Below are 22,121 nucleotides of genomic sequence, written 5' to 3' on the forward strand. Positions count from 1 at the left end.
TTGTGCTTGAAAAACTACACGAAAAAGCTATCCACGGAAGTTACGACAACTCCTGTTTCCCAAGCTTGATAAATAAACAAAAGGAACTTTTAATTCGACATTTATTTTACGGCCTATTTTTGGCTGATTCCCTGTTAAAGAATGCATGTTGTGAAATATATTGTGTTGTCGTGAAACCTTCTGAACGGAGCCCAGGAGGCGCCAATTGTTATCATTGCTGTGGCTAGCTGGTTAGCATGGCTAACTCGACATATTTTAGTCGTGGGGCCACGGCGCACGATATGATGGCATGAAAACCTCCCAATCTTAGCAACCATCTACGCTCCCTTTCGCCGTAAGGTAAACTGTGCACTTTTAAGCGGGCCGCTTCCTCTCTAAATGAAAACTGATAGTGTGACTAACTATGAAGTCTTATCTTTAGAACTTTGTTTGCTCAAAATTACTTATTCTTGTCAGACTGTAAAACTTGATTTGTTCTTGTATTAGCGATATTACCCCCGTGATATGCAGTTGTTCTTACAGTCATGTGGAAGTCTAACTTTCTTTCTCACCGAAGGTTGGAACTTGCAAGTCACGAATTGAGTGTGCCGTCAGAACCGAACCCCATTGAGATTTGTACGCAGTCATCATGGCCTGGGCTCTGAAGTTGCCGCTCTCTGACGAAGTGATTGAGTCTGGACTGGTGCAGGACTTTGATGCCAGCCTGTCGGGCATCGGCCAGGAGCTTGGTGCTGGGGCGTACAGCATGAGGTACTGAAGCAGTTTTCTCTCAGCAGGGCACTGATCCTAAAATGGTTATTATGCAGTCATAACTGTAGTCAAAGTTGTGCAAGGGTGAGTTGTTGACTGTAATTTTAGCTTTTGTCCAGTCATAACATTGAGGAATGCAACAAATTTGTATGCCACCGAACCTAGCGCACTTCCCGATGATCCCGAAGTTGTTGCTGCCTCCAACCCAAAAAACACAACTCCTGGCCTTATCAAAATAGATTTTAAAGCGGCACCTGTATTTTTTTTTGCACCACAAACAGCATAACACGATTTACACAGGGCTTGTCCTCATCTGGGTCACTGGCCAACTTGTCCCGATTCCATCAAATTTTGGCCATGTCAGGGATGAGAATTTTTCGACTTTTTCAGACCAAAATGACCATTCAAATCAAATCCATTGAGAAAATTTCGGGGGGGGGGGGGGGGGGGGGGTGGTATCGTGCGCCTGCCTCTCGGTGGTGGGCTCCGAGCTGCAAGTTCAGCTTAGTCCTAGCACAAGCACGACTATCATATGCCGTTCTAACTTGCTCGGTAGTGTAAATATTTGCATTTTGCGACAAACATTGAAACTTGTTTGCGGCAGATTACTCGATTGGACAACAGAGTTACACAGTATAACGATTCAATCGTGTTAGTGGTTAATCGAGTTTCACGATTGCCATGTACATGTGTTCTCGGTTCTCAGAAATCGCAGTGTAACGTGTTAGTTAGCCAAGTAATGGCGTGTGGGACTTAGATAGCGCGAACTGAGCGACGGTGTGTTAGAAAGTGTTAGAAAAAAAGGATGAAGATCGAGGGAGGGCAATTAACAAGGATACTGGAATCAAAAATTATTTCAGATGGGCATGGCTTGAAAAAAGTGTAACCGTGCAGATAGGACCGAAAACGGTATCAACATGTCTAACCGAACACATACAAAAAGTGGACATTCCCGCCAAAGTGCTGTGCACTCTGTGTTCCGATAGGAGCAAAAAATATCCAAGAGGAAACTCAAAGCCATCGACAGACATTTTCACTGTTTTGCCAAATTGGTCATTCTCATCCCTGCCAAGTGGTGGTATGAGTTGTTTTCACGTGAGGTCACCCGTTGGGCTGCCTCGAACCATGGCCATTTTCGATCCCTGAGCTCCTTTACTCATACATAGGCAAGGTAGACGACATTATGTTTGTAACTGCCTTTATTGAAGACGCGACCAACAGCACATCAAGCCCAGGCTGACTACTAGGCTACCTGGCATACACACATCATGGGACTCAGGACTGCGTAACAAAGGCGCAGTAATGTGCCCTTGATATTTTACTCTATGTGACAGAAATCCGTAGGAGGAGCACTTATCTGTTTGCTAATACGGAAAATAAAAGGCGGTGGAATATTATTTTTTTTAATATTGAGGCAAACTCAATTTGTTCAATTTTTTTCAAAAAGTAAAACCTGTATATTAGTTCACCACAAGCAAAGCAAAATGTTCATTATTTGTTTAAAATTTGATGACATTGGGAGAAAGACAAAAGAATAAACAAATCCAGTATTTCACCAAATTCTCAAATCTTTCAAGTGACTAACAAAGAAATGATCTTAACTGTCATGTTGGCCTTCTGAAAAGAGTGTCGATCAAGCTTGTTAGCTTAGTTTGGTGACATATCAGCACGATGGAGGTTGAGACCGGGCAGCGGGATAGGAGCGTCGGGCAATCGTTCACAAATCCAAGTCTCCTTGAAGCACAGCCGCTGAACGTCCAAAGTCTTTCGTAGGAAGCGTTAGACGATGTCCCCGCTTATGCAGCCAGACTTGTGTACCGGATCACGAGGCTTCAAAGAGCGCGCCGACTAGCAACTCTGGAAAAAGCTTCAGCGAATTGGCGAGAGTTGTCGAAAAGAAGTCAGAAGAAGGTTCTCTGATGGTTAGCAAGTCCTCTCTTGTGTTACTGAGTCCCGAGACGCCCGTGAAATACAAACAGTTACCGAAAGCATTCCGTAGACTTCCACACTGGGTACGCGTTAGGTAGAGAGGTTAAACGGCGGCGCGCAGTGGTGTGTGGCTCATTCAGCAAAAAATGTGACATCAGTGAAAAGAACCCATACTGTACACCCTGGCCTGGTCGCCATTCAATCACAAGGATCATTCAGGAAAACAGCAATTCAAATTCACATTTAAACCTGTGAACAATTTTGTCTTCAATGACACCTGCATACATCATACACAGGACCTGAGCTGAGATTTAAACCCTGAATTTATTAGCTGTGAGGCAGATGTGCTAATCACTAGTCACCAAGTGAAATTCCACAGGCATTCAATGTGGGATCTGCTATAACTGTATTCTTCAGGACTTTATCTAAGAAATAATTATCCATCCATTTGCCGTACCACTTGTCCTTACTAGGGTTGCGGGCTTGCACTACCGTGTTTCCGCTCTATGATTCAATCGGGATGCTTTGGTATTTGGTTGCCTTGATTATTGTTATCTGAAACGCAGGGCATGTCTAATAGGGAACCAAAACTTACACCTGTTCATCTGTTGTGCTCCTATAAATGTACTCACTGTTGCTCTGTTTGTGTGACTTTTAGCGACGTACTTGCCCTGCCCATCTTCAAGCAGGAGGAGTCCAATTTGCCTCCTGACACCGACAAGATCCTTCCCTTCCAGTATGTTCTGTGTGCTGCTACCTCGCCAGCTGTTAAACTGCATGACGAAACACTCACCTACCTCAATCAAGGTCAGCGCATCAATAACAGATATACTTCACTGGAGAATGGCGACTGAATTAATGCGACTGACAGCTACAATATGTTACAGTGGAATGGGAAATGTTGCTCAATTGGTGGAATTTGGAGTGCAGTTTTATAAAAAATAGGCCTCAAAAGTTTGGCAAAACCTGTTAAATTTATCTCAGAGCAATTGTTCTTTCTTAATACTGTCAGTACAGCATCACTGCTACTATTATTAGTGTTGCATAATTCAGCTGACTTCATGATTGACTCGCAGTTTGTTGAATATTCAAACGATGAGTAGTTTTACTTGATTTTACGTTTGCCCTAGATCAAATGAATTCTCTTTTTCTTTTGCAATGTTTTAAAGGTAGAATAATTTACAAGTAAACTAATATCACAGAATATGTTTTACAACTTGTTTTCACTATTAATTCAAACCAGAAAGGGCAGTGGTTTTCTTTGCTGACCATGTTATTCCCTGTGCACTTGTCATTGCAGGGCAGTCCTATGAAATTATCATGCTTGATAATCGGAAAATTGGTGAACTTCCGGAAATCTCTGGTAAAATGGTTAAGGTGCGTTACTCAGATGCATGTTAACTATTGTATGTTTAATTTTTCTATGATGGCCATTAGGCATGGCTTTTTGATTTTTAACATTTAAAGACTAATTATGTGAGGGTGAATGTGGCATTATTTGTGTTCTTTCACTTTCTCTTGTCCAAATTTGTTGATTGCGTTGTAATCTTAGTCCAGTAGTTAGGTTACACCTTAAAGCCGGATTACAGTCTCACAACAACTGAACTCCTCTTGAGGGTTTTGGGTTTTTTTTTAAGGACTAAATTACTGCTTGCGTGCGTGCGTGCGCGTGTTAGTTTTAAACTACATGGTACAAATGACACAGTTCTCCCCATTACCTATTGAATGGGATGTTACCAGATCTTAACCGTGTCTCAGTTGGAGCTAGACAAAAGTAAAAATATTTTCAAATAGTCAGTTAATTCCCGTTTCTCAGCATATTTCAGCATTATTAACACAATGTGTAAATAATGTGATATGTATTTATTTTTTCAAAATTGCAGAGCATCATCCGCGTGGTGTTTCACGACCGCCGACTTCAGTACACAGAGCACCAACAGCTGGAGGGTTGGCGCTGGAACAGGCCTGGGGATCGCATTCTGGACCTGGGTGAGTGCCTCTTAAATCCTTGTTTTTGCACATTGTGCTGTACTTCATGAAAGTATTCTTGGAGCAGTTGGTTGAATTCCTCCTGTAACAAAATATTTGATTCAGTGAGATAAAAAAAAAAAAAATAGCACAATGAAACAATATTTGCATCAATCACTACCCAATACTTGCAACAACAGTTGAATACCTTATTGACTTGCTTTTTGTTAAAAGCCTGTTGTGCATTGATCTGTTGCAGATATCCCCATGTCAGTTGGCATTATTGACCCACGGGCTAACCCCACTCAGCTTAACACTGTGGAGTTCCTATGGGAACCGTCAAAAAGAACCTCAGTTTTTATCCAGGTAGCCTGATCCTCCAGATTAACTTCCTCCTCTCACCAAGATTATTCGGGTCAAATCAGTAAATCAGAGTTCTGCGCGGAAACATTTCAAGGCGTTGTTGATTATCGTAGCTTCCTAATCATTGTCATAAGAGAACAATACGATAATAGCACAGTATCTCTATTTTGTTTCCCCATCTTTGATTCGTTTTCCCTGCTGTTCTGATACACTCTATCTCCGTAACTTGCACCTACAAACCTCATGCTGGAAACAAAAGCCGGATCAGGATTTACTATTTCCTGTCCATATTCCCGACAAACTTAACTGAACCATTTGTCAACAAGGTGGCTTTATACACTGACTTGTTCTCAAACGTTTTTGCATTTTGTCACGCTTTTCTTGTTTTCTGCATCTAATTCTATCATCTGTATTGTTTTCAACCATTGTAGGTTCATTGCATCAGCACAGAATTCACCATGCGTAAACACGGCGGGGAAAAAGGGGTTCCCTTTCGCATCCAGATCGACACATTCAAAGAGAATGAGAGCAGCGAGTACACCGAGCACCTCCACTCTGCCTCCTGCCAGGTCAAAGTTTTCAAGGTGAGCAGAATGACGAGACCCCTGACAAGTCGAAAGTCATGTTTGCAGGCGCTCGTGCAGTCAGCTCAGTGACACCATGTCACCTCTTTCAGCCTAAAGGTGCAGATAGAAAACAGAAGACTGATAGGGAGAAGATGGAGAAAAGGGCACCACAGGAGAAGGAGAAATACCAGCCCTCGTATGAAACTACAATCCTAACAGAGGTTAGTACATGAGTGTAAATCTTTGTGAAACTAATTGATAGATTCATTCAGAGCACCGAAGAAATGTGTCCCTATCAAATGTAATGAGAATATTTGTATTGTAAAATGATTCAAATTCCTGCCCTGTGTACTGATGTCTTGCTGCAAGTCAGCTATTTTCAAATGTACCTATAAAGACTACTAAAATAGTTATTTTGTAAAAACATCTCTCAAGACTCTCTCGTCTCTTTAAATGCCTTAGTTTTATTGGACCACCAGCCTTAGTATCACAATGCATAACAGGTCCGTTTGATGCACTAACAGAACCTTTGGCCTCTTCGCAGTGTTCCCCCTGGCCCGAGGTCGCCTATGTCAACAACTCTCCATCACCGGGCTTCAACAGTACGCAGAACAGCTTCTCAGTTTCAGAAGGGTAAATGTGTTCTTAGCACCATCCAATGCTTATGGCTACCTCTGTCGTCCTTGCTAACACACTCCTCCCCCATTTTTAGAAACGGATCACCAAACCACCAGCCTGAGCCTGTGGTTCAAGTAGTTGATGTAAGTAAAAGCGGCAGTTATTTATTTTATTTTCCCAACTGGTCTGGCAGCGACAGCGTTGCCCAGAGTAAAAGTCCATGTAGTTCCATCCATCGGCCATTTGCTAAACTAACATTTAATTTTTTCCCCCAATTAGTGTTTACATAGCACCCCATATTGGCAAAAGAAAATTGAATTTTAGACATTTTTACAGATTTAATAAAAAAAAAATCAGAACTATCACACAGCCAATGGTATGCAAACCCTTTGCTTTATCATTGATATATTTAACAGACATTCTCCATTTCTTCTTATCATCTTTGAGGTGATTCTGCACCTTCTTTGAAGTCCAGATGCATTTGATTATCGTGATTGGATTTGAATGACAATCATGAGGTCGAAGGAACTGACTTAAGAGCTCAGAAACAGAATTTGTAAAAAAAAAAAAAAAAATTCTGCTGCACTCAAGGTTCCTCTGAGCGCAATGGCCTTTGTAATCCTTAAATGGAAGACATTTGACATGCCCAAAACACTTCCTAGAACTGTTTGTCCACCCAAACTGAGCAGTTGGGAGGGAAAAGTTTTGGTGAGAGAGTTAAAAGATCACTGTGGCTAAGCTCCAGATATGCAAGCATAAAAGGGGAGAAAGTTCTACAAAGTCAACTATGACTACAGCCCTCCACCAATTGGGGCTTTATGACTGAGTTGCCCGATGGAACCCTCTCCTTAGTGGAGGACAAGCAAGCATGGCGTTTCATAAAAATAAAAAAAAATAAAAAACAGGGCTCCAAGATGGTGAGAAATAAGTTTCTCTGGTCATACTAGACCAAAATAGAACATTTTGGCCTTAATTCTAAGCGTTTTGTGCTGAGAAAACCAGGCACTGCTCATCACCAGCCCAATACTGTCCCAACGGTGAAGTATGATGGTGGTGGCAGTACTATACTATAGTGTTTTTTTCTCAGTTGTATGGAGATTATGACTGGTTGCAATCAAAAGAAAGCCAAGTGCAGGGTTATCGTGTAGGGAAACCTTCTCTAGAGTGGTCAGGACCTCAGACTGGGCTTAAGAGTCACCTTCACAATTACTCACACAGCTAAAATAACAAAGGAGTGGCTTCAGAACAACACCGTGACTGTTCTTGAATGGCCCTCCCAGAGGCCTGACTTAAACCCAATTGACCATCTCTTGGAGAGGCTGAAATTGGCTGCACACCAATGTTCACCATCCAACCTGGAGAGGAATGGCAGAGGATCCCTAAGTCCAAGAGAGAAAAACTCATGGGTGTTTTAGCAGAAAAGGGTGTTTCTACGAAATACCGAGGGCCTGAATATTTTATGGCTGTGTGATATTTCAGTTTTTCTTTTTTAATCTGCAAAAAAATTAACAATATGATAAACATGGAGCATATTTATTCCAAGTTTTCACTGGTTAAAAACATTGCAATATCCATCCATCCATTTTCTTAGCCGCTTATCCTCACAGGGGTCGTGGGAGTGCTGGAACCTATCCTATCTGTCAATGGGCAGTAGGCAGTGTACACCCTGAACTGGTTGCCAGCCAATCGCAGGGCACATCGAGACAAACAGCCGCACTCACAATCACACCTAGGGGCAATTTCGAGTGTCCAATTAATGTTGGATGTTTTTGGGATATGGGAGGAAACCGGAGTGCCTGGAGAAAACCCACACAGACACGGGAGAGCATTAAAACTCCACACAGGGAGGACTGGAATTGAACGTGGCTCCTCAGAACTGTGACTTTACAGCTGCTCCACTGTGCCTACTTTTAAATATAGATATAAAAATACAATGGATGACAATGTAAGGCAATAGTGGTTATATGAACTATTATTAAGTTGAAAGTCATGCAAACATACAGTCAGTAGTACAGTCGTGTTTCCATGTGTTTTTGTTCCCTATTTGTGCTTGTCTGCGTGTCCCATCACTAATTGCCTGAAAGTGCACTAGTGACTGTGACACTCCTTTTTCCCCCAATTTTTTCCTTCAAGCAGGCCAGGGTCAGAAGCTTGCTTGTAATTCACATTTTGGTCCGCAACACAACGCTTAAAAAATCGGCCACGCAACATCTCATTACTGAAAAAAACTCCAAAGTAAGCGCACTCGTAACTCAAGGCACGAGACAAAAAAGTAGCTATTAGGGCCTGAATCTGTTAATTTTCTGGTTGCCAGCCAATCGCAGGGCACATCGAGACAAACAGCCGCACTCACAATCACACCTAGGGGCAATTTCGAGTGTCCAATTAATGTTGCATGTTTTTGGGATGTGGGAGGAAACTGGAGTGCCCGGAGAAAACCCACACAGACACTGGGAGAACATGAAAACTCCAGACAGGCGGGGCCGACATCAAACCCTGGACCTCAGAACTGTGAGGCCAACACTTTACAGCTGCAATATCATACTACAATATTATATAGGGAGTTGACCAATTGGAAGACTGCTATTTGTGTAGTTGAACCCTTTAGGCACCCTACCACAGCATCTAGTGATGTTTTGTCTCAATATGGGGTGCTGTGTGTACATAAATGAGGGGAAAAAATTAACTTAAATGATTTTAGCAAATGGCTACAATATAACGTAGAGTGAAAAATTTAAGGGGCTCTGAAAACTTTCTGTACCCACTGTAAATAACCATTCCTACTCACATTCACACTTATGGGCAGTTTGGCTTCCTATCCATCTGCCATCCATGTTTTCAGTATGTGAGAGGACAGCAGAGTACCCTGAGAAAACTCACGCAGGGAAGGCCGGATTTGAACCTGGGTGCTCAGAACGATGAGGCAAATATGGTAACCAATGGTTGCGTTTGGTTATTAAATCTTTAAAATACTGTCCCAAAAGGTACACATGTCCTCGGTGTGTGTGCAGGAGATGCATATTTTATAAAGCATATACTGTACCAGACACGTGCAGGAATTTGGCTTTCTCAGGTCAGCACGATGGACGAGTGAGTAAAACATCCACTTCACAGTTCTGAGGTTGCATGTTCTACATTAGAAACTCACGGGTCACACTGAATACATTGACAAAGACTAGTACAGCAAAGCCAAAACAAAAGTGGAGAAGCTGAAGTTTAATATACTGTAAAGCATAATATTCAATAACATAATCTACTGTAATGAAAATATAAAGAAATGTGATCAATTCAAAATTTTACTTCCCAACCAACAAACTAGCGTTGAGGCTGTAGAGATTAAATATGGCCAACATCAAATTCCACACTTGTCCTCCTCCTGTATTACACATTTTGCATTATTCACTGTAATATTTAAAGCTTTACTGACGTCTATATAAATTGTAAAATAGATATTGTTATGAAAATTACATATAATATTATTCACTTCAATGTCTATATGAAAAAAAAATGAGCAGAGAGCGTGTCATTCATGCGGAAAGTTGCGGAAGCCTCACTCGACATCCCAGTGGTAGCCATATGGCCTCCGTCATTTGCAGCTGTCACACTGGAACAGTCGCCATTGAGAAGGTGGTGTGCCACCTGTTATGGGAGATGAACAAAAGAGATTTTCAGATTTTTCCGACACCCCTTCTGACACGGAAGCTCTTTTCGAAGAAGAGAACATCTCACAGTCGAGTGAAGTGACCAGTACGATATTACCTTATTCCTACTCGATGAACAATGCGGCCACAAGTGACAACAACACCACCTGCGGCCGCGCGCATCGACACATTGAGCACCCCTGACTTACGTACTTTATTAAGTTATTATGACGCGGATCTTTTGTTACTTCTGAGAGGATTACGTCTCCTCCTATTATTTTTTTAATAGCTCTGTACACACACCTACCTGTCATTTGGAACCCACAAAGCTCTCGTCCTTTGCACATGTGCAATCCATTTTACACGACGAACTGGGTGTTTTGGAAACGTGTGAAGAGTGGATCCATCCTCCCGAGTGTTCGAGCAATATCCAGCAAGACAACGACACGGCATTTTGTCTAACACGCAGGAAAAAACTGAGACTTTTGCGCCGGTAAAACAGGTATCAACGCACAAAACCGCCAGAGTGGGCTTCTGGAAAAAAATTTTACTTCCTGCTTCTTCTCCAAAACAAATGCCTTGAGAGAATTTTCATGGGGGGGGGGGGGAGATACAAAAATCCATATACATCAATATCATAACATATGGTGAAAAAAATGGATGGGTAAATTCCGGCTTTTTATTAAAAACAATCTAAAAATCATGCCATACTGTGCATTTCGGTAGAGTTTTAAGGAAAAAAGTCCTGTCTTGCCAAGTAATTGAGCACCTCATCTGAAAGAACTTGGTCCGTCGAAACTAAAGTTCTAATTGCACTGCAGATGACGGAAAAAGAAAAAAAATAGTTGGAGTGAAGCTAGTCAGCTTCCTAAACACAATGTAACCCCGAAAGAACAGAGGAATAGGGGCAGGGGTTGTTGTTTATAGCTGATTGTCCATTACACTCAAGTTTTTTTTAAGGCCAATTGCAATCATTTTCCTTGGTAGTACAACTTTGTTTTTGTTGGGTTTTTGGTGGCCTAAAATACCCAGAACAGTAAAGGTACTCTAAAGTTGAAAGTCAGGTTGTATCCAAATTTACCACGTCCGTGTGCTTGCTCATGGTGGGTGACATTAGTGGTTCATAATAGGCTAGTCGCTTTCATGAGTCGCAAGGAATTCATCTGCTTCCTAAATCCAAAGTTGAGCGACTTGACACACAAAAAAATGTTCCTGTACCTAAAATAGCATGTTCCAGACTCAGATGTTTGCATTCTTCAGTTAACATCGCAGCAATGTCGCTCTATGCAATATCTGCTCTATGTACGATGGACAATAGATAGGACCATCATCACATGGACAACATATAGGCATGGACGGTACGGCTTTTGGAATTGGATCCAGCCACATTGTAGGGTTGGGTGACATCACACCATTATGTCAGTCGCATTCCCTGCCTACATTGCGTCACATCGCCAGTAAATAGCAGCCAATTCTGGGAGGAACTAGACTATGTCAGCAGCATTTTAAGTCACAAGTGAAAACTATGTTTCGACACATAACTTATTCCCGAAGGTCTGTTTTATCCATTATCTGCTATATCGGGGTCCGTTTTATCGAGGTCCCCCTTTACTATGAACAAGGCACCACAACTCATTTTAGCGGGGCAGTCACCATTAGTGCACCCCATCACTTTGGCATCTTTCCTCGTTGCCTCTCATTTGTTCACTAACGTGGTGTGCGTTTATTATATACAATAAATTATCTCAATAAAAATAAACAAGTGACAAATGTTATGGTGACATACAACAAGTCGCCTCTTTAACAGAGGTAATGAAAAATGCCCATTAATGTTAATTGAGGCCGTTAAAGTGACTTTTTATTTCCCTCTTAAGAATTTGTTACCTGCAGCGACGCCACAAGATGCACAACAGTGGCTTCTCCGAAACCGCTTCTCGCCTTTTTCTCGGCTCTTCACTAACTTCTCAGGTAAAAAGTCGCTCCTCGATATCGATCATAACAATTGTGTGTGTGTGCGTGTGTGTGTGGTGTGTGTGTGTGTGTGTGTAACTGTCATGTGTCATTATCAGGAGCAGACTTGTTGAAGCTGACCAGAGAAGATGTCATACAGATCTGTGGACCAGCAGACGGCATACGACTATTCAATGCACTAAAAGGACGGTGAGTACTGTGCAACTTGACACCCTGATTTTTTTTCGATTGATCAGTGAGAATAGGGACAACTGAAAATATGTCTTTTAATTGTTCCTCCGTGTATGTTGTGTACAGGGTGGTCCGTCCGAGGCTAACTATCTATGTTTGCCAGGAGTCGCAGCAGGCAAGCGATCAGCAGACCAAACATGAGAACGGAGATGCCGCAAACAGCACTTTCTTTAGTCAGTGCACGGTACCTTTTTTCTCATTGTGACAAAGAATGTTTGAGCTTTACATGTCTAGTTTGAAAATATTTCCTAAATTGAAAATGAAAGATGATTGAGTCATAGATGCAAAAAAAAAATCACGGTTTTAAACACAATAAGCCACCAAGGTGAATTGTTATTGATCCAATGAGTTTTTCCTTTGGGGATGTTGCTGACATCGTTGGCTGTTTCATACTCCATGAACACTTGCAGATATATCCATTCTACGCATTCACACACAGAGGTAATTTCTGAATATTAATCCGTGGCAGACGAGTATACAAGGGCGTTTGCCTGCTTGCGCTCTGGGGGCTTGTTATAGAGCTCGTGCAGCTACGTCATAAAATCACGTGACTTTTGTCTACCTCGCCATATTGCCGGTCAAGCTAAGCATTACTCAATGCTAAGTTTGTCAGAGACGGCACGGAAATATGCCTTGTAGCACGATGCCCAGATTCTTGTCCGATACCGCCATACATTTAGAAGGTGAAAATAAATGACGGTACGTGGAAAAATTTGATAAACTTGGCATAGAGAACCCGTATTTAATACCAAAGTTGATGTTTTCGCCAATGAGAAATTGGACTGTTAATTCGCTTCCGCTTGTCTTGGACAACTGGATATACACATGGATCTGGTAGTAAGTCGTCGAGATTTACACAGAAAAGTTTGAAAGCGTATAAAAGTCTGGACGCGTACGAATACTTTGGTGCTGGATCTGTTCTCATCAGGAATAAATCCCACATAGTGGCGGTTTGCTGGAATCCATGATCTTTTAAACTAGTATTCAATACAAATACCAACATTTAAATAAATGACCCCTGGTTTTACACAAACTCACATTCATTAACTATGATTGAAAAAAAGACGACGGTTGACGGCTCATGAATGCGGAAGGGTTTTCGGCGACATGTTGACCTTTGCCGGAATCCATCGATCTTTTCCCCTAGTATTCAAGACAAATGCCAATATTTAAATAAGTGACCCCTAGTTTTCCACAAACTCTCATTCATTAACTATAATTGAAACAAAAAAAAAGAAGACGAGGTTGTCTCCATGGAACATACATGGAAGTGATCGCTGCCACACTTAACCTCCGTAACCCTCTGCGATAGAAAGTTGTTTTTTTTTTCACATGCATTGTTCTCAAATGTGCCAACTTGGCATTATAAATACTTTTTGGTAATTTGAGATTCAGAAGAATAATTCCTACCTGAAATTAAGCAATCGCTACACAGGCGTGTGTGTATTTTGGTTGGGCACCATCCCATCACATTTAATTGCTGAAATCCATCAATATTTTCTGGTCTTTTCAACTGGTATTCCATAGAATGATCTCTTTGAATATCTGTTCCGTCTGTTGTGACAACCAACAACACAACAGGTCTTGGATATTGTAAATAATCTCCTCCAGTTCAATGTCTCCCACAATGTCGAGCAGCTCTGTTTGACCGGCAATATGCCGCCGTGAAAATGGTGACGTCACTTGCACGAGCACTATAGGAGTTGACAAGACCAGAAAAAACACTTCCGCTGCTGTTGCAGTTAAGTAACAGTACTTTTACTCCATTGCAATGATCTAAATGTCACTCGCTATGTTTATTTTTCCACTATTGATTATTTATCAACTATTTTGCACTTAAGACTTCAACTTCCGCTTTGGTCACTGTTTGCGTCAATCCAATTTAACTGTGGGTGACATTATGTGGCCTCTTTATACCCGCACATATGGTGACCGGGATTTTGTCACCGTGGCTATCCCGTGCATAGTTTGCGGAGCCTTGAGCTGAGCTCCGCCGAGCGGCGGAGCCGTGATCTCGCTCCCTGCCGAGCCAGGAGCTCACTCGGCCTGGGAGCGAGCTCACGGCTCCGCCGCTCTGTATGGAAGTATTCCTCTGTCTTCCCAATCAACCGATACTGTTATTTCTTCATCAGATGAGGATAAATCCGAGAAATCAGCGCTAGGCATAATGGTGTCCCATTTAATTGAACGTTTAGAACGGCACGTAACATGGCACATACACCCACGTAGGTCATGTGACTCACGAAAATGGCAGCGCCCCTGAAATTTCGTAATTGTCGATAAAAATCTTTTAAATGAAAGAGGATTTAACATCATATTGTCAAGATAGAGTACATATTACGTGACGTATTTGATACATTGTTATTGCAAACCGCCAGAATTCCCCTATAATATTTTCCTGGAGGATGTGTTTGGGAATAGCCTTTAAATTTGGAAACGGTGACAATAAAGGGAATCAATGATTTTAGTGCTTTTTATTTTTTTTTCCAGAATGAGTTGCTATTCATTCATTCATTCGATGCTAATCATGTGGCAGAGTTTGAACCAGGCTTCAGATGTAGGTGGAGATGGGCCTGGCTCAAGATGGGGGCCATAAGAAAAAGGCAAAGAAATTAGGCAAATGGATTTTTAATCTTAAATTTGTCCGCCAATATGCACTCGAGCAGTGTAAACCTTTTCTGCGAGAATTTTTTTTATTTTTTCCTTAATTGTACTCTTAAGTCTTCCACATTGCTCAATTTATGTTAAAGGTCAGAGACCAAAGTTGTTAAAAATGTTCTCGATAACCGCTTTACTTTAACCCCTTTACACACCGTACCTGTCTTTTGGATAAAAATGATTCCGAATACGGCTTCTGCTTTTTGCATCAAAAGTCTTTCAATCGCCATCTCTTTCCGGCGATGTGATGTAACAGTAGCCAAACAGCCTGTTCATTTGGCATTGTGTGCTACTGTTCCATGCTGAAGTTCCTGCCCTTGTATATTTGTTGTCATATGACTCACCAGTTTCACTGTGGTTTATTGTGTGGCATTTGGTTTTACGAACGCTCCGAGCAGTGGCAAGAGTTTCTTTGACTTTTCAAGTGAAAAAGGGAATCGGGAAAATCAATCGAGTGGAAGAAATGTGGTTAACTATGGGTGGTCACGAAGCACTCAAACTTTGTGATGATCACTTCAAACTGGCTTGTTTTGAGAAATATCTAGCGGCAAGTATTGGATACACAGGTGTTGTTAGGGAGAGGCTGCGGTGCCAATTATTTTTCCTTCATCCATCTGGACCTCAACCACCAGCAAGAGAACTAAATCTTGCAGCTCCCATGGTGCAAAGAGGTGAGGATTTCCTTCTATATACCTGTTATTATCAACTGGGCAGTAGGGGGGAGCACACAGTACTGTCTGTAATTTTGCCAATATGACAAGCCAACAGACATGGGAAAGACTTTCTGTGCTGCGTGTTATAAAGCTATAGGACCGAGGTGCACACAATATAAAGGAATACTTTGTAATACTATATAAAAGCTTGTACCGTGTCACAGAAACGTGAATATATATATGTATAGTTGTGCTCGAAATATTGGCACCCATTGCGTCTCATTATTTCTAGCTATGACAGGACTGGATAAAAAGACATTCATTTTGTTGCAACAAAAGAATCCTCCTCTCACTATTCTGGCATTTAGTGAATGGACATAATTTGGGTAAACGTAAAACAGGAAAATTTAACGCTGATTTCATCTCAGATAGTCAAAAAAAAGTTTCATTATTATTAATTACATTATGTGTCTACATTGGCATTGCAGGGGTGCCAAGATTTTTTAGCACAACGGTAATACCGGTACTACATGTAAGGATGATCTGGCTCCCCCATCTGTTTTTTTGTTTCAAATAAGATGACTAAAGTCAGTCATTTATATCATGTCAAAAAAAATCTTGATTAAAATGTGTTTTTAAATAGCCCATTGATTAAAATCATTTCTAGTTAGCTACATTTCCTGTGCATATCAAACTCAAGCCTACAAATCCTTACAGAGAGTCTGACTCATCAAGGGGTTGTATGCTTATGCACAAATAAAGTGGTTAATCTTGCATCGCTATTATTTCAGATGGTGTCCGCGTTACTCGGAGCGAGAGCCAGATTGTCACATCAAGTGATGCAAATTTTGCCATGGACATAAATTCTAACAGTCCAATCTCGACTGTGTATATCCAGGCCACGTTTGACAATAAGCCAGTCAGTGCTCAAACATCATGGGTGAGTTGAAATATACCGTAATTTATTGTATATAGGGCTTTGATCACTACCTCAAATAAACCATCACAATTATGACACATATTTCACATTTTCAGTTTAAGTGACGTTATGGGACACAAGTCACATCGACAGTGGGGCAGAGGCATAAAATAATTCAATGTGACCCAGCAGTTTCCAAGATGACTGGGCAGAAGATTTTTAGGCCCTCGTGTTGTGCATTCTGGTGTGCAGTGAACATTGCTGGATGACAGCCTGTCAGATACGAGCACAGAGCTAGATGATTCCACGTTATATGGAGTTGTGGAGGATGACGGTTATTCTGGTAATGAGGATCAATGTGATGATGATGATCAGGACGACCCTGAAGAAGAACAGCGAGTACACTAATGAGGGAAGCTTGCAAATACAACTAGAAAGTACAATGTTTTCTTCCAATTTTTCTTTTCACCGTTGTAAGTTACAGACACGGGCCCTGCTTTTTTTTTAGATACTGTAAAGCTCGGGCAAGACAAAATGAGTCACACTTCACGCTTGATTTTTACAGGATTTCCTTGGAAGATGAGTCCATCGTTGATGGAAACTGTTTGAATGCCGAAGTTTGTTTTTGAATCCTGGCTACGAGCACTCATGGAAATCCGTACTGTCTGTTTCAGTCCATACCAGGTGGCTATTAAAAATATTAGCGGAAGCCTTGCTGTCTTCAAAGCAGCATGCGGACGTGGTCAGATCAAAGAATGCCACAGCCAACCAATGCTCGGTTGTATGCCTCCAGGTAACTTCCTGGGTGCCAGTGCCCTTCTTTTTAGTGGCTGGAGTCCAGTGAAACCGATAAATATGATCAAAAGTGTGCTCATAATGACTATTTCGAAGAGGACATTCTCTCATATTCAAAATCCCAACCATCAACCGAGTGCAGGAAAGTCAACAATCTTCCCTTGTGGAGTGAGTTCAGGGAGGGAAAATGGCTAACAGTTGGTGGTGAAACCAATGCTGCTATCATGGACACACATCCAAATTTGGTTCATAGACTGTTATGACAGATTTTGGAAACCCAGTTGGTACAGGTAAATCTTTGCAATGACATTTCTCAGAATCAAACTCATAGTCAGGCCAAATGTTTCATGTTTTTTTTTCCTTATTTTTGTTTTTCCCCTGTTTTAAATTTTATTTCTTTGTATTCAAATGAAAACACATTGAGTTACCTTGTGTATGAAATGTGCTACACAAGTAAATTTGCTTTGCTTTGCTATTCATATATTGTGCAAATAATTTCGTAAGAACATCCATGCCATGTGGATGGAGGGCTTGAAGAGGTGCCTTGCCTTGTTGAGGAAGAAAGGTGTCCTCATGAAAAATGTGACAGACTGCCATTTATGAGGGAAACCCAGAAGGACTGGTTTAACTTTTGGCTTGTCACAAAAAGTAGTCTTACCTCTCCGTTTGTCACAATTATTATTGTTGTCCATGCATGGTTCTTTTTTTTTATGTGGGACTAATAAGACAAAGGTATTTGGCACACTGGAATGCACGATCCTATATTTGTAGATTATTATAATTAAATTTTTCAACTATTACAATATATTGTTATTCTTTTGTTTATTGTTGCTTTTGGTTGTTTGGATTTTAGGTTGATTCTGTCAGCTTGAAAGGTAAATGCAAGCTGCAAAAGATGGCAAGCACAAAGGAAGGATGGGGAGCTACAGTGGAAGATCTCTTACCCAAAAGGGAGGGATGGTAAACTAGTGGCAAAGAAGGTCACGGTCCGATTACCCATGATAAAAATGGTTACTGTTGCACGTGTTTGATAACAATACTTGGTCCTTCAGATTTGTCCAAACATTTTTGTTCTAGACTATATCCAGACACTGCTGAATGAAGTAATGCAAAGGAGACAGAAATTCCCAATTTTGGAGGCAGCTGCGAGCGAGATATCTGCCACAAAATGTGTTGAGAAATATGACGAGATGCAGGTGGTATGTGTAGGGGGAGGCGGGAGGATCCCAGGTTCAACAAAGTTCTTGTTTAATTGCACTTTTGAATATTTAAATCCACAATAATTGTAGAGTTCACTCACCCACTGAGCACGTTTTTTACTAACACAGGTTGGCAGCACTCTTCTATTTTTCTACCCAAGGATATGATGAATCTATCCTGCGCATCATCTATATATAACGTACCTATAGACCTGAATTGTTATATATAAAAAAAAGAATAAAGAAAAACAAGTCACTGAAATGCACCGTTTCCATTTCATATTTTCAAGCACAACTGCATAATATTAGACTGTAATGCATTACAATCATATTAGAAATACTCTTTAGGAATAAAATCTCTGACTTATTTGATGAAGATCTAGGCCTACTTTGATACTACAGGATTTATTTATTTTTACTGTGGTACTTAGTGTAAAATAGTTTGCGAACGACTGGTCTGTCTTGTCTTCTCTCTGGAAAAACGTACTCATTTAATGGGTCTTCATCACCAATTGGGACATTTGTCTAGATGTACTACTACTCCCAGAAGCTGCTTTCCAGCATATACTGCATTAGACAGTTGGATTCAAATCATTCATGTTCCATGTTGCAGTATATCATGCCATCTATCTGGAGGAGCTGACTACGACTGAGCTGACAGAGAAGATTGCCCAGCTCTTCAACATCTCGCCCCGACAGATCAACCAGATCTTCAAACAGGGTCCCACTGGCATCCACGTGCTGGTCAGCGATGAGGTGAGCGGCTGAATCTCTCCTGTCATCCATTCAAATACAATTCAATTGGGATTTAAGGTTGGGTTAGCTTGGAGACACTGATTTGTTGTCTTTCAGGGATTCTGTCATTCTTTTTTCCTTTGTCAACCACCTGTTTGTGTTGGTGCACTTATTATTGCACTTGTAATTTTCCTTTCGGTCTACCGTTTGAAAAATTTCTTTGTTTTGCATTGTAATTCCTAGATGATTCAAAACTTCCAGGATGAAGGTTGTTTTGTTCTGGACACGATGAAAGGTATTTAAATTGGATCGATCAACGTTTTCTCTAGTCAGTGTCATTTTCATCACCGTAACGTTTGTTGTTGTTGTTGCAGACGACTCAAATGACGGCTACCACATCATCCTGAAGTGAACCAGATCTCGTCAGCCCTGTCATCTATCCGGTTTCACCCTCCTTGCTCTTCCTGGGTCACATGGAGACGGCGCAGGAAGCCTCTTGAGGCTGGCTGGAGGAACACAAGGCACCTGGCCTCTTCATGTCTTACTTTGGAGAGAGTGACTCTGTTACCACGGTGACTAAGCGTATCACCCCTTCTCACCCTGCTGCTCTCTTCCCTTTGTCCTCCTCCTTTGCGTATGTCTCCAGAGTTAGGCTGCTGCGACTGCTTCGTCCAGCGTGCCAAAGGGCGACGCGTCAGAATCACTTTGCTTTCTTTAAAATAAAAAAATAAATAAATAAAGCAACATAAAGTCCAAAACGGGAAACTTAGTCAGTGTTAAGCGAATTCATTGTGCTGGACTGGGATCGAGCAACAGACTAGCGAACAGCCAGTTACATCAGGGAATTGAAGTGGAAGACGAATCCAGCTATTAACATGGTTAACATCTACTAGCTAGTATACTTGCATTAATTCTGATACTTTGAATGATGACTAAAAACTTTGTGTGCGCAAAATGGTGGACTTATTTACCACAGCAACATTTCTGTTAGCCTTTCTTGGACATTACATTTAAATACATTATTTTAAAATATATTCCTCATAAAAAAATCCATTACTTTCGGAGTTTTTATCTATGTGGGACGGCAGAGTGGGAGGAAAAAGTACATAAAGCTTTTGGAATTCAATTTCTGCATAAATTGCTCATATAATGTAGTTGGATCATCTAAATCTGGTCTTTTATTATTGGAGCACACTACACATAATGAGACTTTTTTTTTTTTTTTTTCATGTGTGGGATCTGTCACTTAAAATTTGAAGAATCCTCATGTACCAGGCCTTGGAAAGCAATGGCTTCCTCTTTGGTGGTCTCCCATAAACCCCATTCTTGTTGGTTTTACATAAAGTAGATTTGTCAGCACTGACGTTGCCGTGTGCCGCTGATTTTTAAATCTTAGACTTCCCATTGAATTGTCATCTGAAAACTGCATTTTGTATTTTCTCATTTATATCAAAATTCATTTGTTAATATGAAACCTTTGTGTGTTGATAGATATGAAAAAACAAGTAGAAATCAGGAGGGGGGCAAATACCTTTTCACGGCACTGTATGTAGGATCTTGAATTCTCAAGGGTTCACATACTTTTCTTCCCACTACCTTTTGTCAATCTGTAATAACTGTGGAACATGCAGAGGGTTGACTTTTCTTTCTCAAGGGTCCACAGTCCCAAAGGCAATACAATAAGCAAAACAAGAACATGAATAGATTCATAAATAACCAATTACGTTGTCTGAAGCAGGTATAGAGCTCATGCACCTACATCATAACATCACGTGATTTTTGTTTGCGTCGCCATATTGCTGGTCAAACAAAACATTGTTGAACGATAATTCTGTCGAGATGAAACGAAAATGTCTTATAGCACGACACCCAGAGTTTACTCCGATACAGAGACACTTGACATAGAAAATCCAGATTTAACGCCGAAGTCGATGTTTTCGCCGATAAGAAATTGGACTGTTAATTCGCTCCCGCTTGTCTTGGACAACTGGGTATACACATAGTTCTGGTGAGTATGTCGTTGAGATTTACACAGAAAAGTTTGAAAGTGTAGAAAAGTCTGGATACATACAAATACTTCGTTGCTGGATCAGTTCTCACTCAAGAATAAATCCCACGTAGTGATGGACCCACTCTGATTGTTTCAATACAAATACTAATATTCTCTATGGTTTTAATTCCAATCTGAAATGAAATGGTCGCGACACAGGTGTGTGTATTTCATTGGGCACGATCCATCATGTTTAAATTGCCGAAATCCATCGATCTTTTCTGGTCTTTTCAGCTGGTATTCCATAGGATGATCTCTTTGAAGAACTGTCTCATCTATTGTGACAACCAACAGCACAGCAGGTCTCGGGCATTGTGAATATTCTGCTCCGGTTTAAAGACTCCAGCACTGCCGAGCAGCTTTGTTCGACCGGCAATATGGCGCCGTGAAAACGGTGCCGATCTCTATAGATGACAGTTGAAGCCTCACTTCACCAGTGGATTTGTTTAAGTGGGGCACATCACTTGTGTATGACTTTTATGTCCTCGCTGTCATGATCAATTTGATGTATCTGTTCCTCCATGTCAGCCTTGATGTGTACGCAATCTTGTTACTGTCCCCCATGCGTCGTCTCTGAAATACCAGCAAGAATCAACTTTTCTAAATAAAAATTTTAAAAATGACATATGTCCAGTATTGTTATATGTGGCATTCTTTACAGTTGAGTGAATGAATAACCTATTTTGGGACATGTTTTGGTAGTTGCGCATTATTTTAGAAATAAATGGTGCAGGGGATAACTCCAAACAAAAAAAAAAAAATGTTCAAACCGTCATAAAATACGCTTGTGCAAATGACGTTCACAACCAGACAGCTCTGTTCAAGCTTAATAAGTGTCCATTTGCTCTTTCGTTTTCAATGTCCAAGTGCCTAGCACCAGTTGCTATGAAGATGAACGGTTGGATCCATATTTGATCCAGGAAAAAATTGTCACGACCTGTTTTTTCCGAAGCTCGATTGGGGGTTTGTGTGTTGGATTAAAAAAAATAAAAGTAAAGAATGAGACTTTTTTTTTTTTTTTTTGCTAAATGAATGTGGAAAGAACAAAAACGCAGATAATAGTTTCAAAACATAG

General features: G+C 40.9%; 1 protein-coding gene across 4 annotated transcripts; it reads left to right on the top strand.

Annotated features, from left to right (window-relative positions):
• Positions 1–14: 14 nt before the first annotated feature.
• Positions 15–21,989, top strand: tfcp2 (transcription factor CP2). Of its 4 annotated transcripts, none has more exons than XR_009797765.1 (16): positions 15–339; positions 557–750; positions 3,338–3,486; positions 3,980–4,056; positions 4,563–4,668; positions 4,907–5,013; positions 5,442–5,594; positions 5,687–5,797; positions 6,121–6,209; positions 6,289–6,337; positions 11,710–11,803; positions 11,905–11,995; positions 12,104–12,210; positions 16,140–16,288; positions 16,384–18,261; positions 18,875–18,991. XR_009797765.1 is itself a non-coding variant. In XM_061839566.1 (16 exons), exons 2-16 carry the CDS (start codon positions 629–631, stop codon positions 19,406–19,408), a joined length of 1,488 nt encoding a protein of 495 aa, XP_061695550.1. In that variant the 5' UTR covers positions 15–339; positions 557–628; the 3' UTR covers positions 19,409–21,989. The 4 variants fall into 4 exon arrangements, 1 of the variants encoding a protein (XP_061695550.1); XR_009797763.1 differs by having other exon boundaries at positions 17,916–18,261; XM_061839566.1 differs by lacking the exons at positions 16,140–16,288; positions 16,384–18,261 and adding exons at positions 19,240–19,291; positions 19,371–21,989 and having other exon boundaries at positions 18,875–19,017.
• The last annotated feature ends 132 nt before the right edge of the window (positions 21,990–22,121 follow it).

Source organism: Syngnathoides biaculeatus, chromosome 2 (assembly GCF_019802595.1).
Source record: "Syngnathoides biaculeatus isolate LvHL_M chromosome 2, ASM1980259v1, whole genome shotgun sequence".
Classification (NCBI taxonomy): Eukaryota; Metazoa; Chordata; class Actinopteri; order Syngnathiformes; family Syngnathidae; genus Syngnathoides; species Syngnathoides biaculeatus.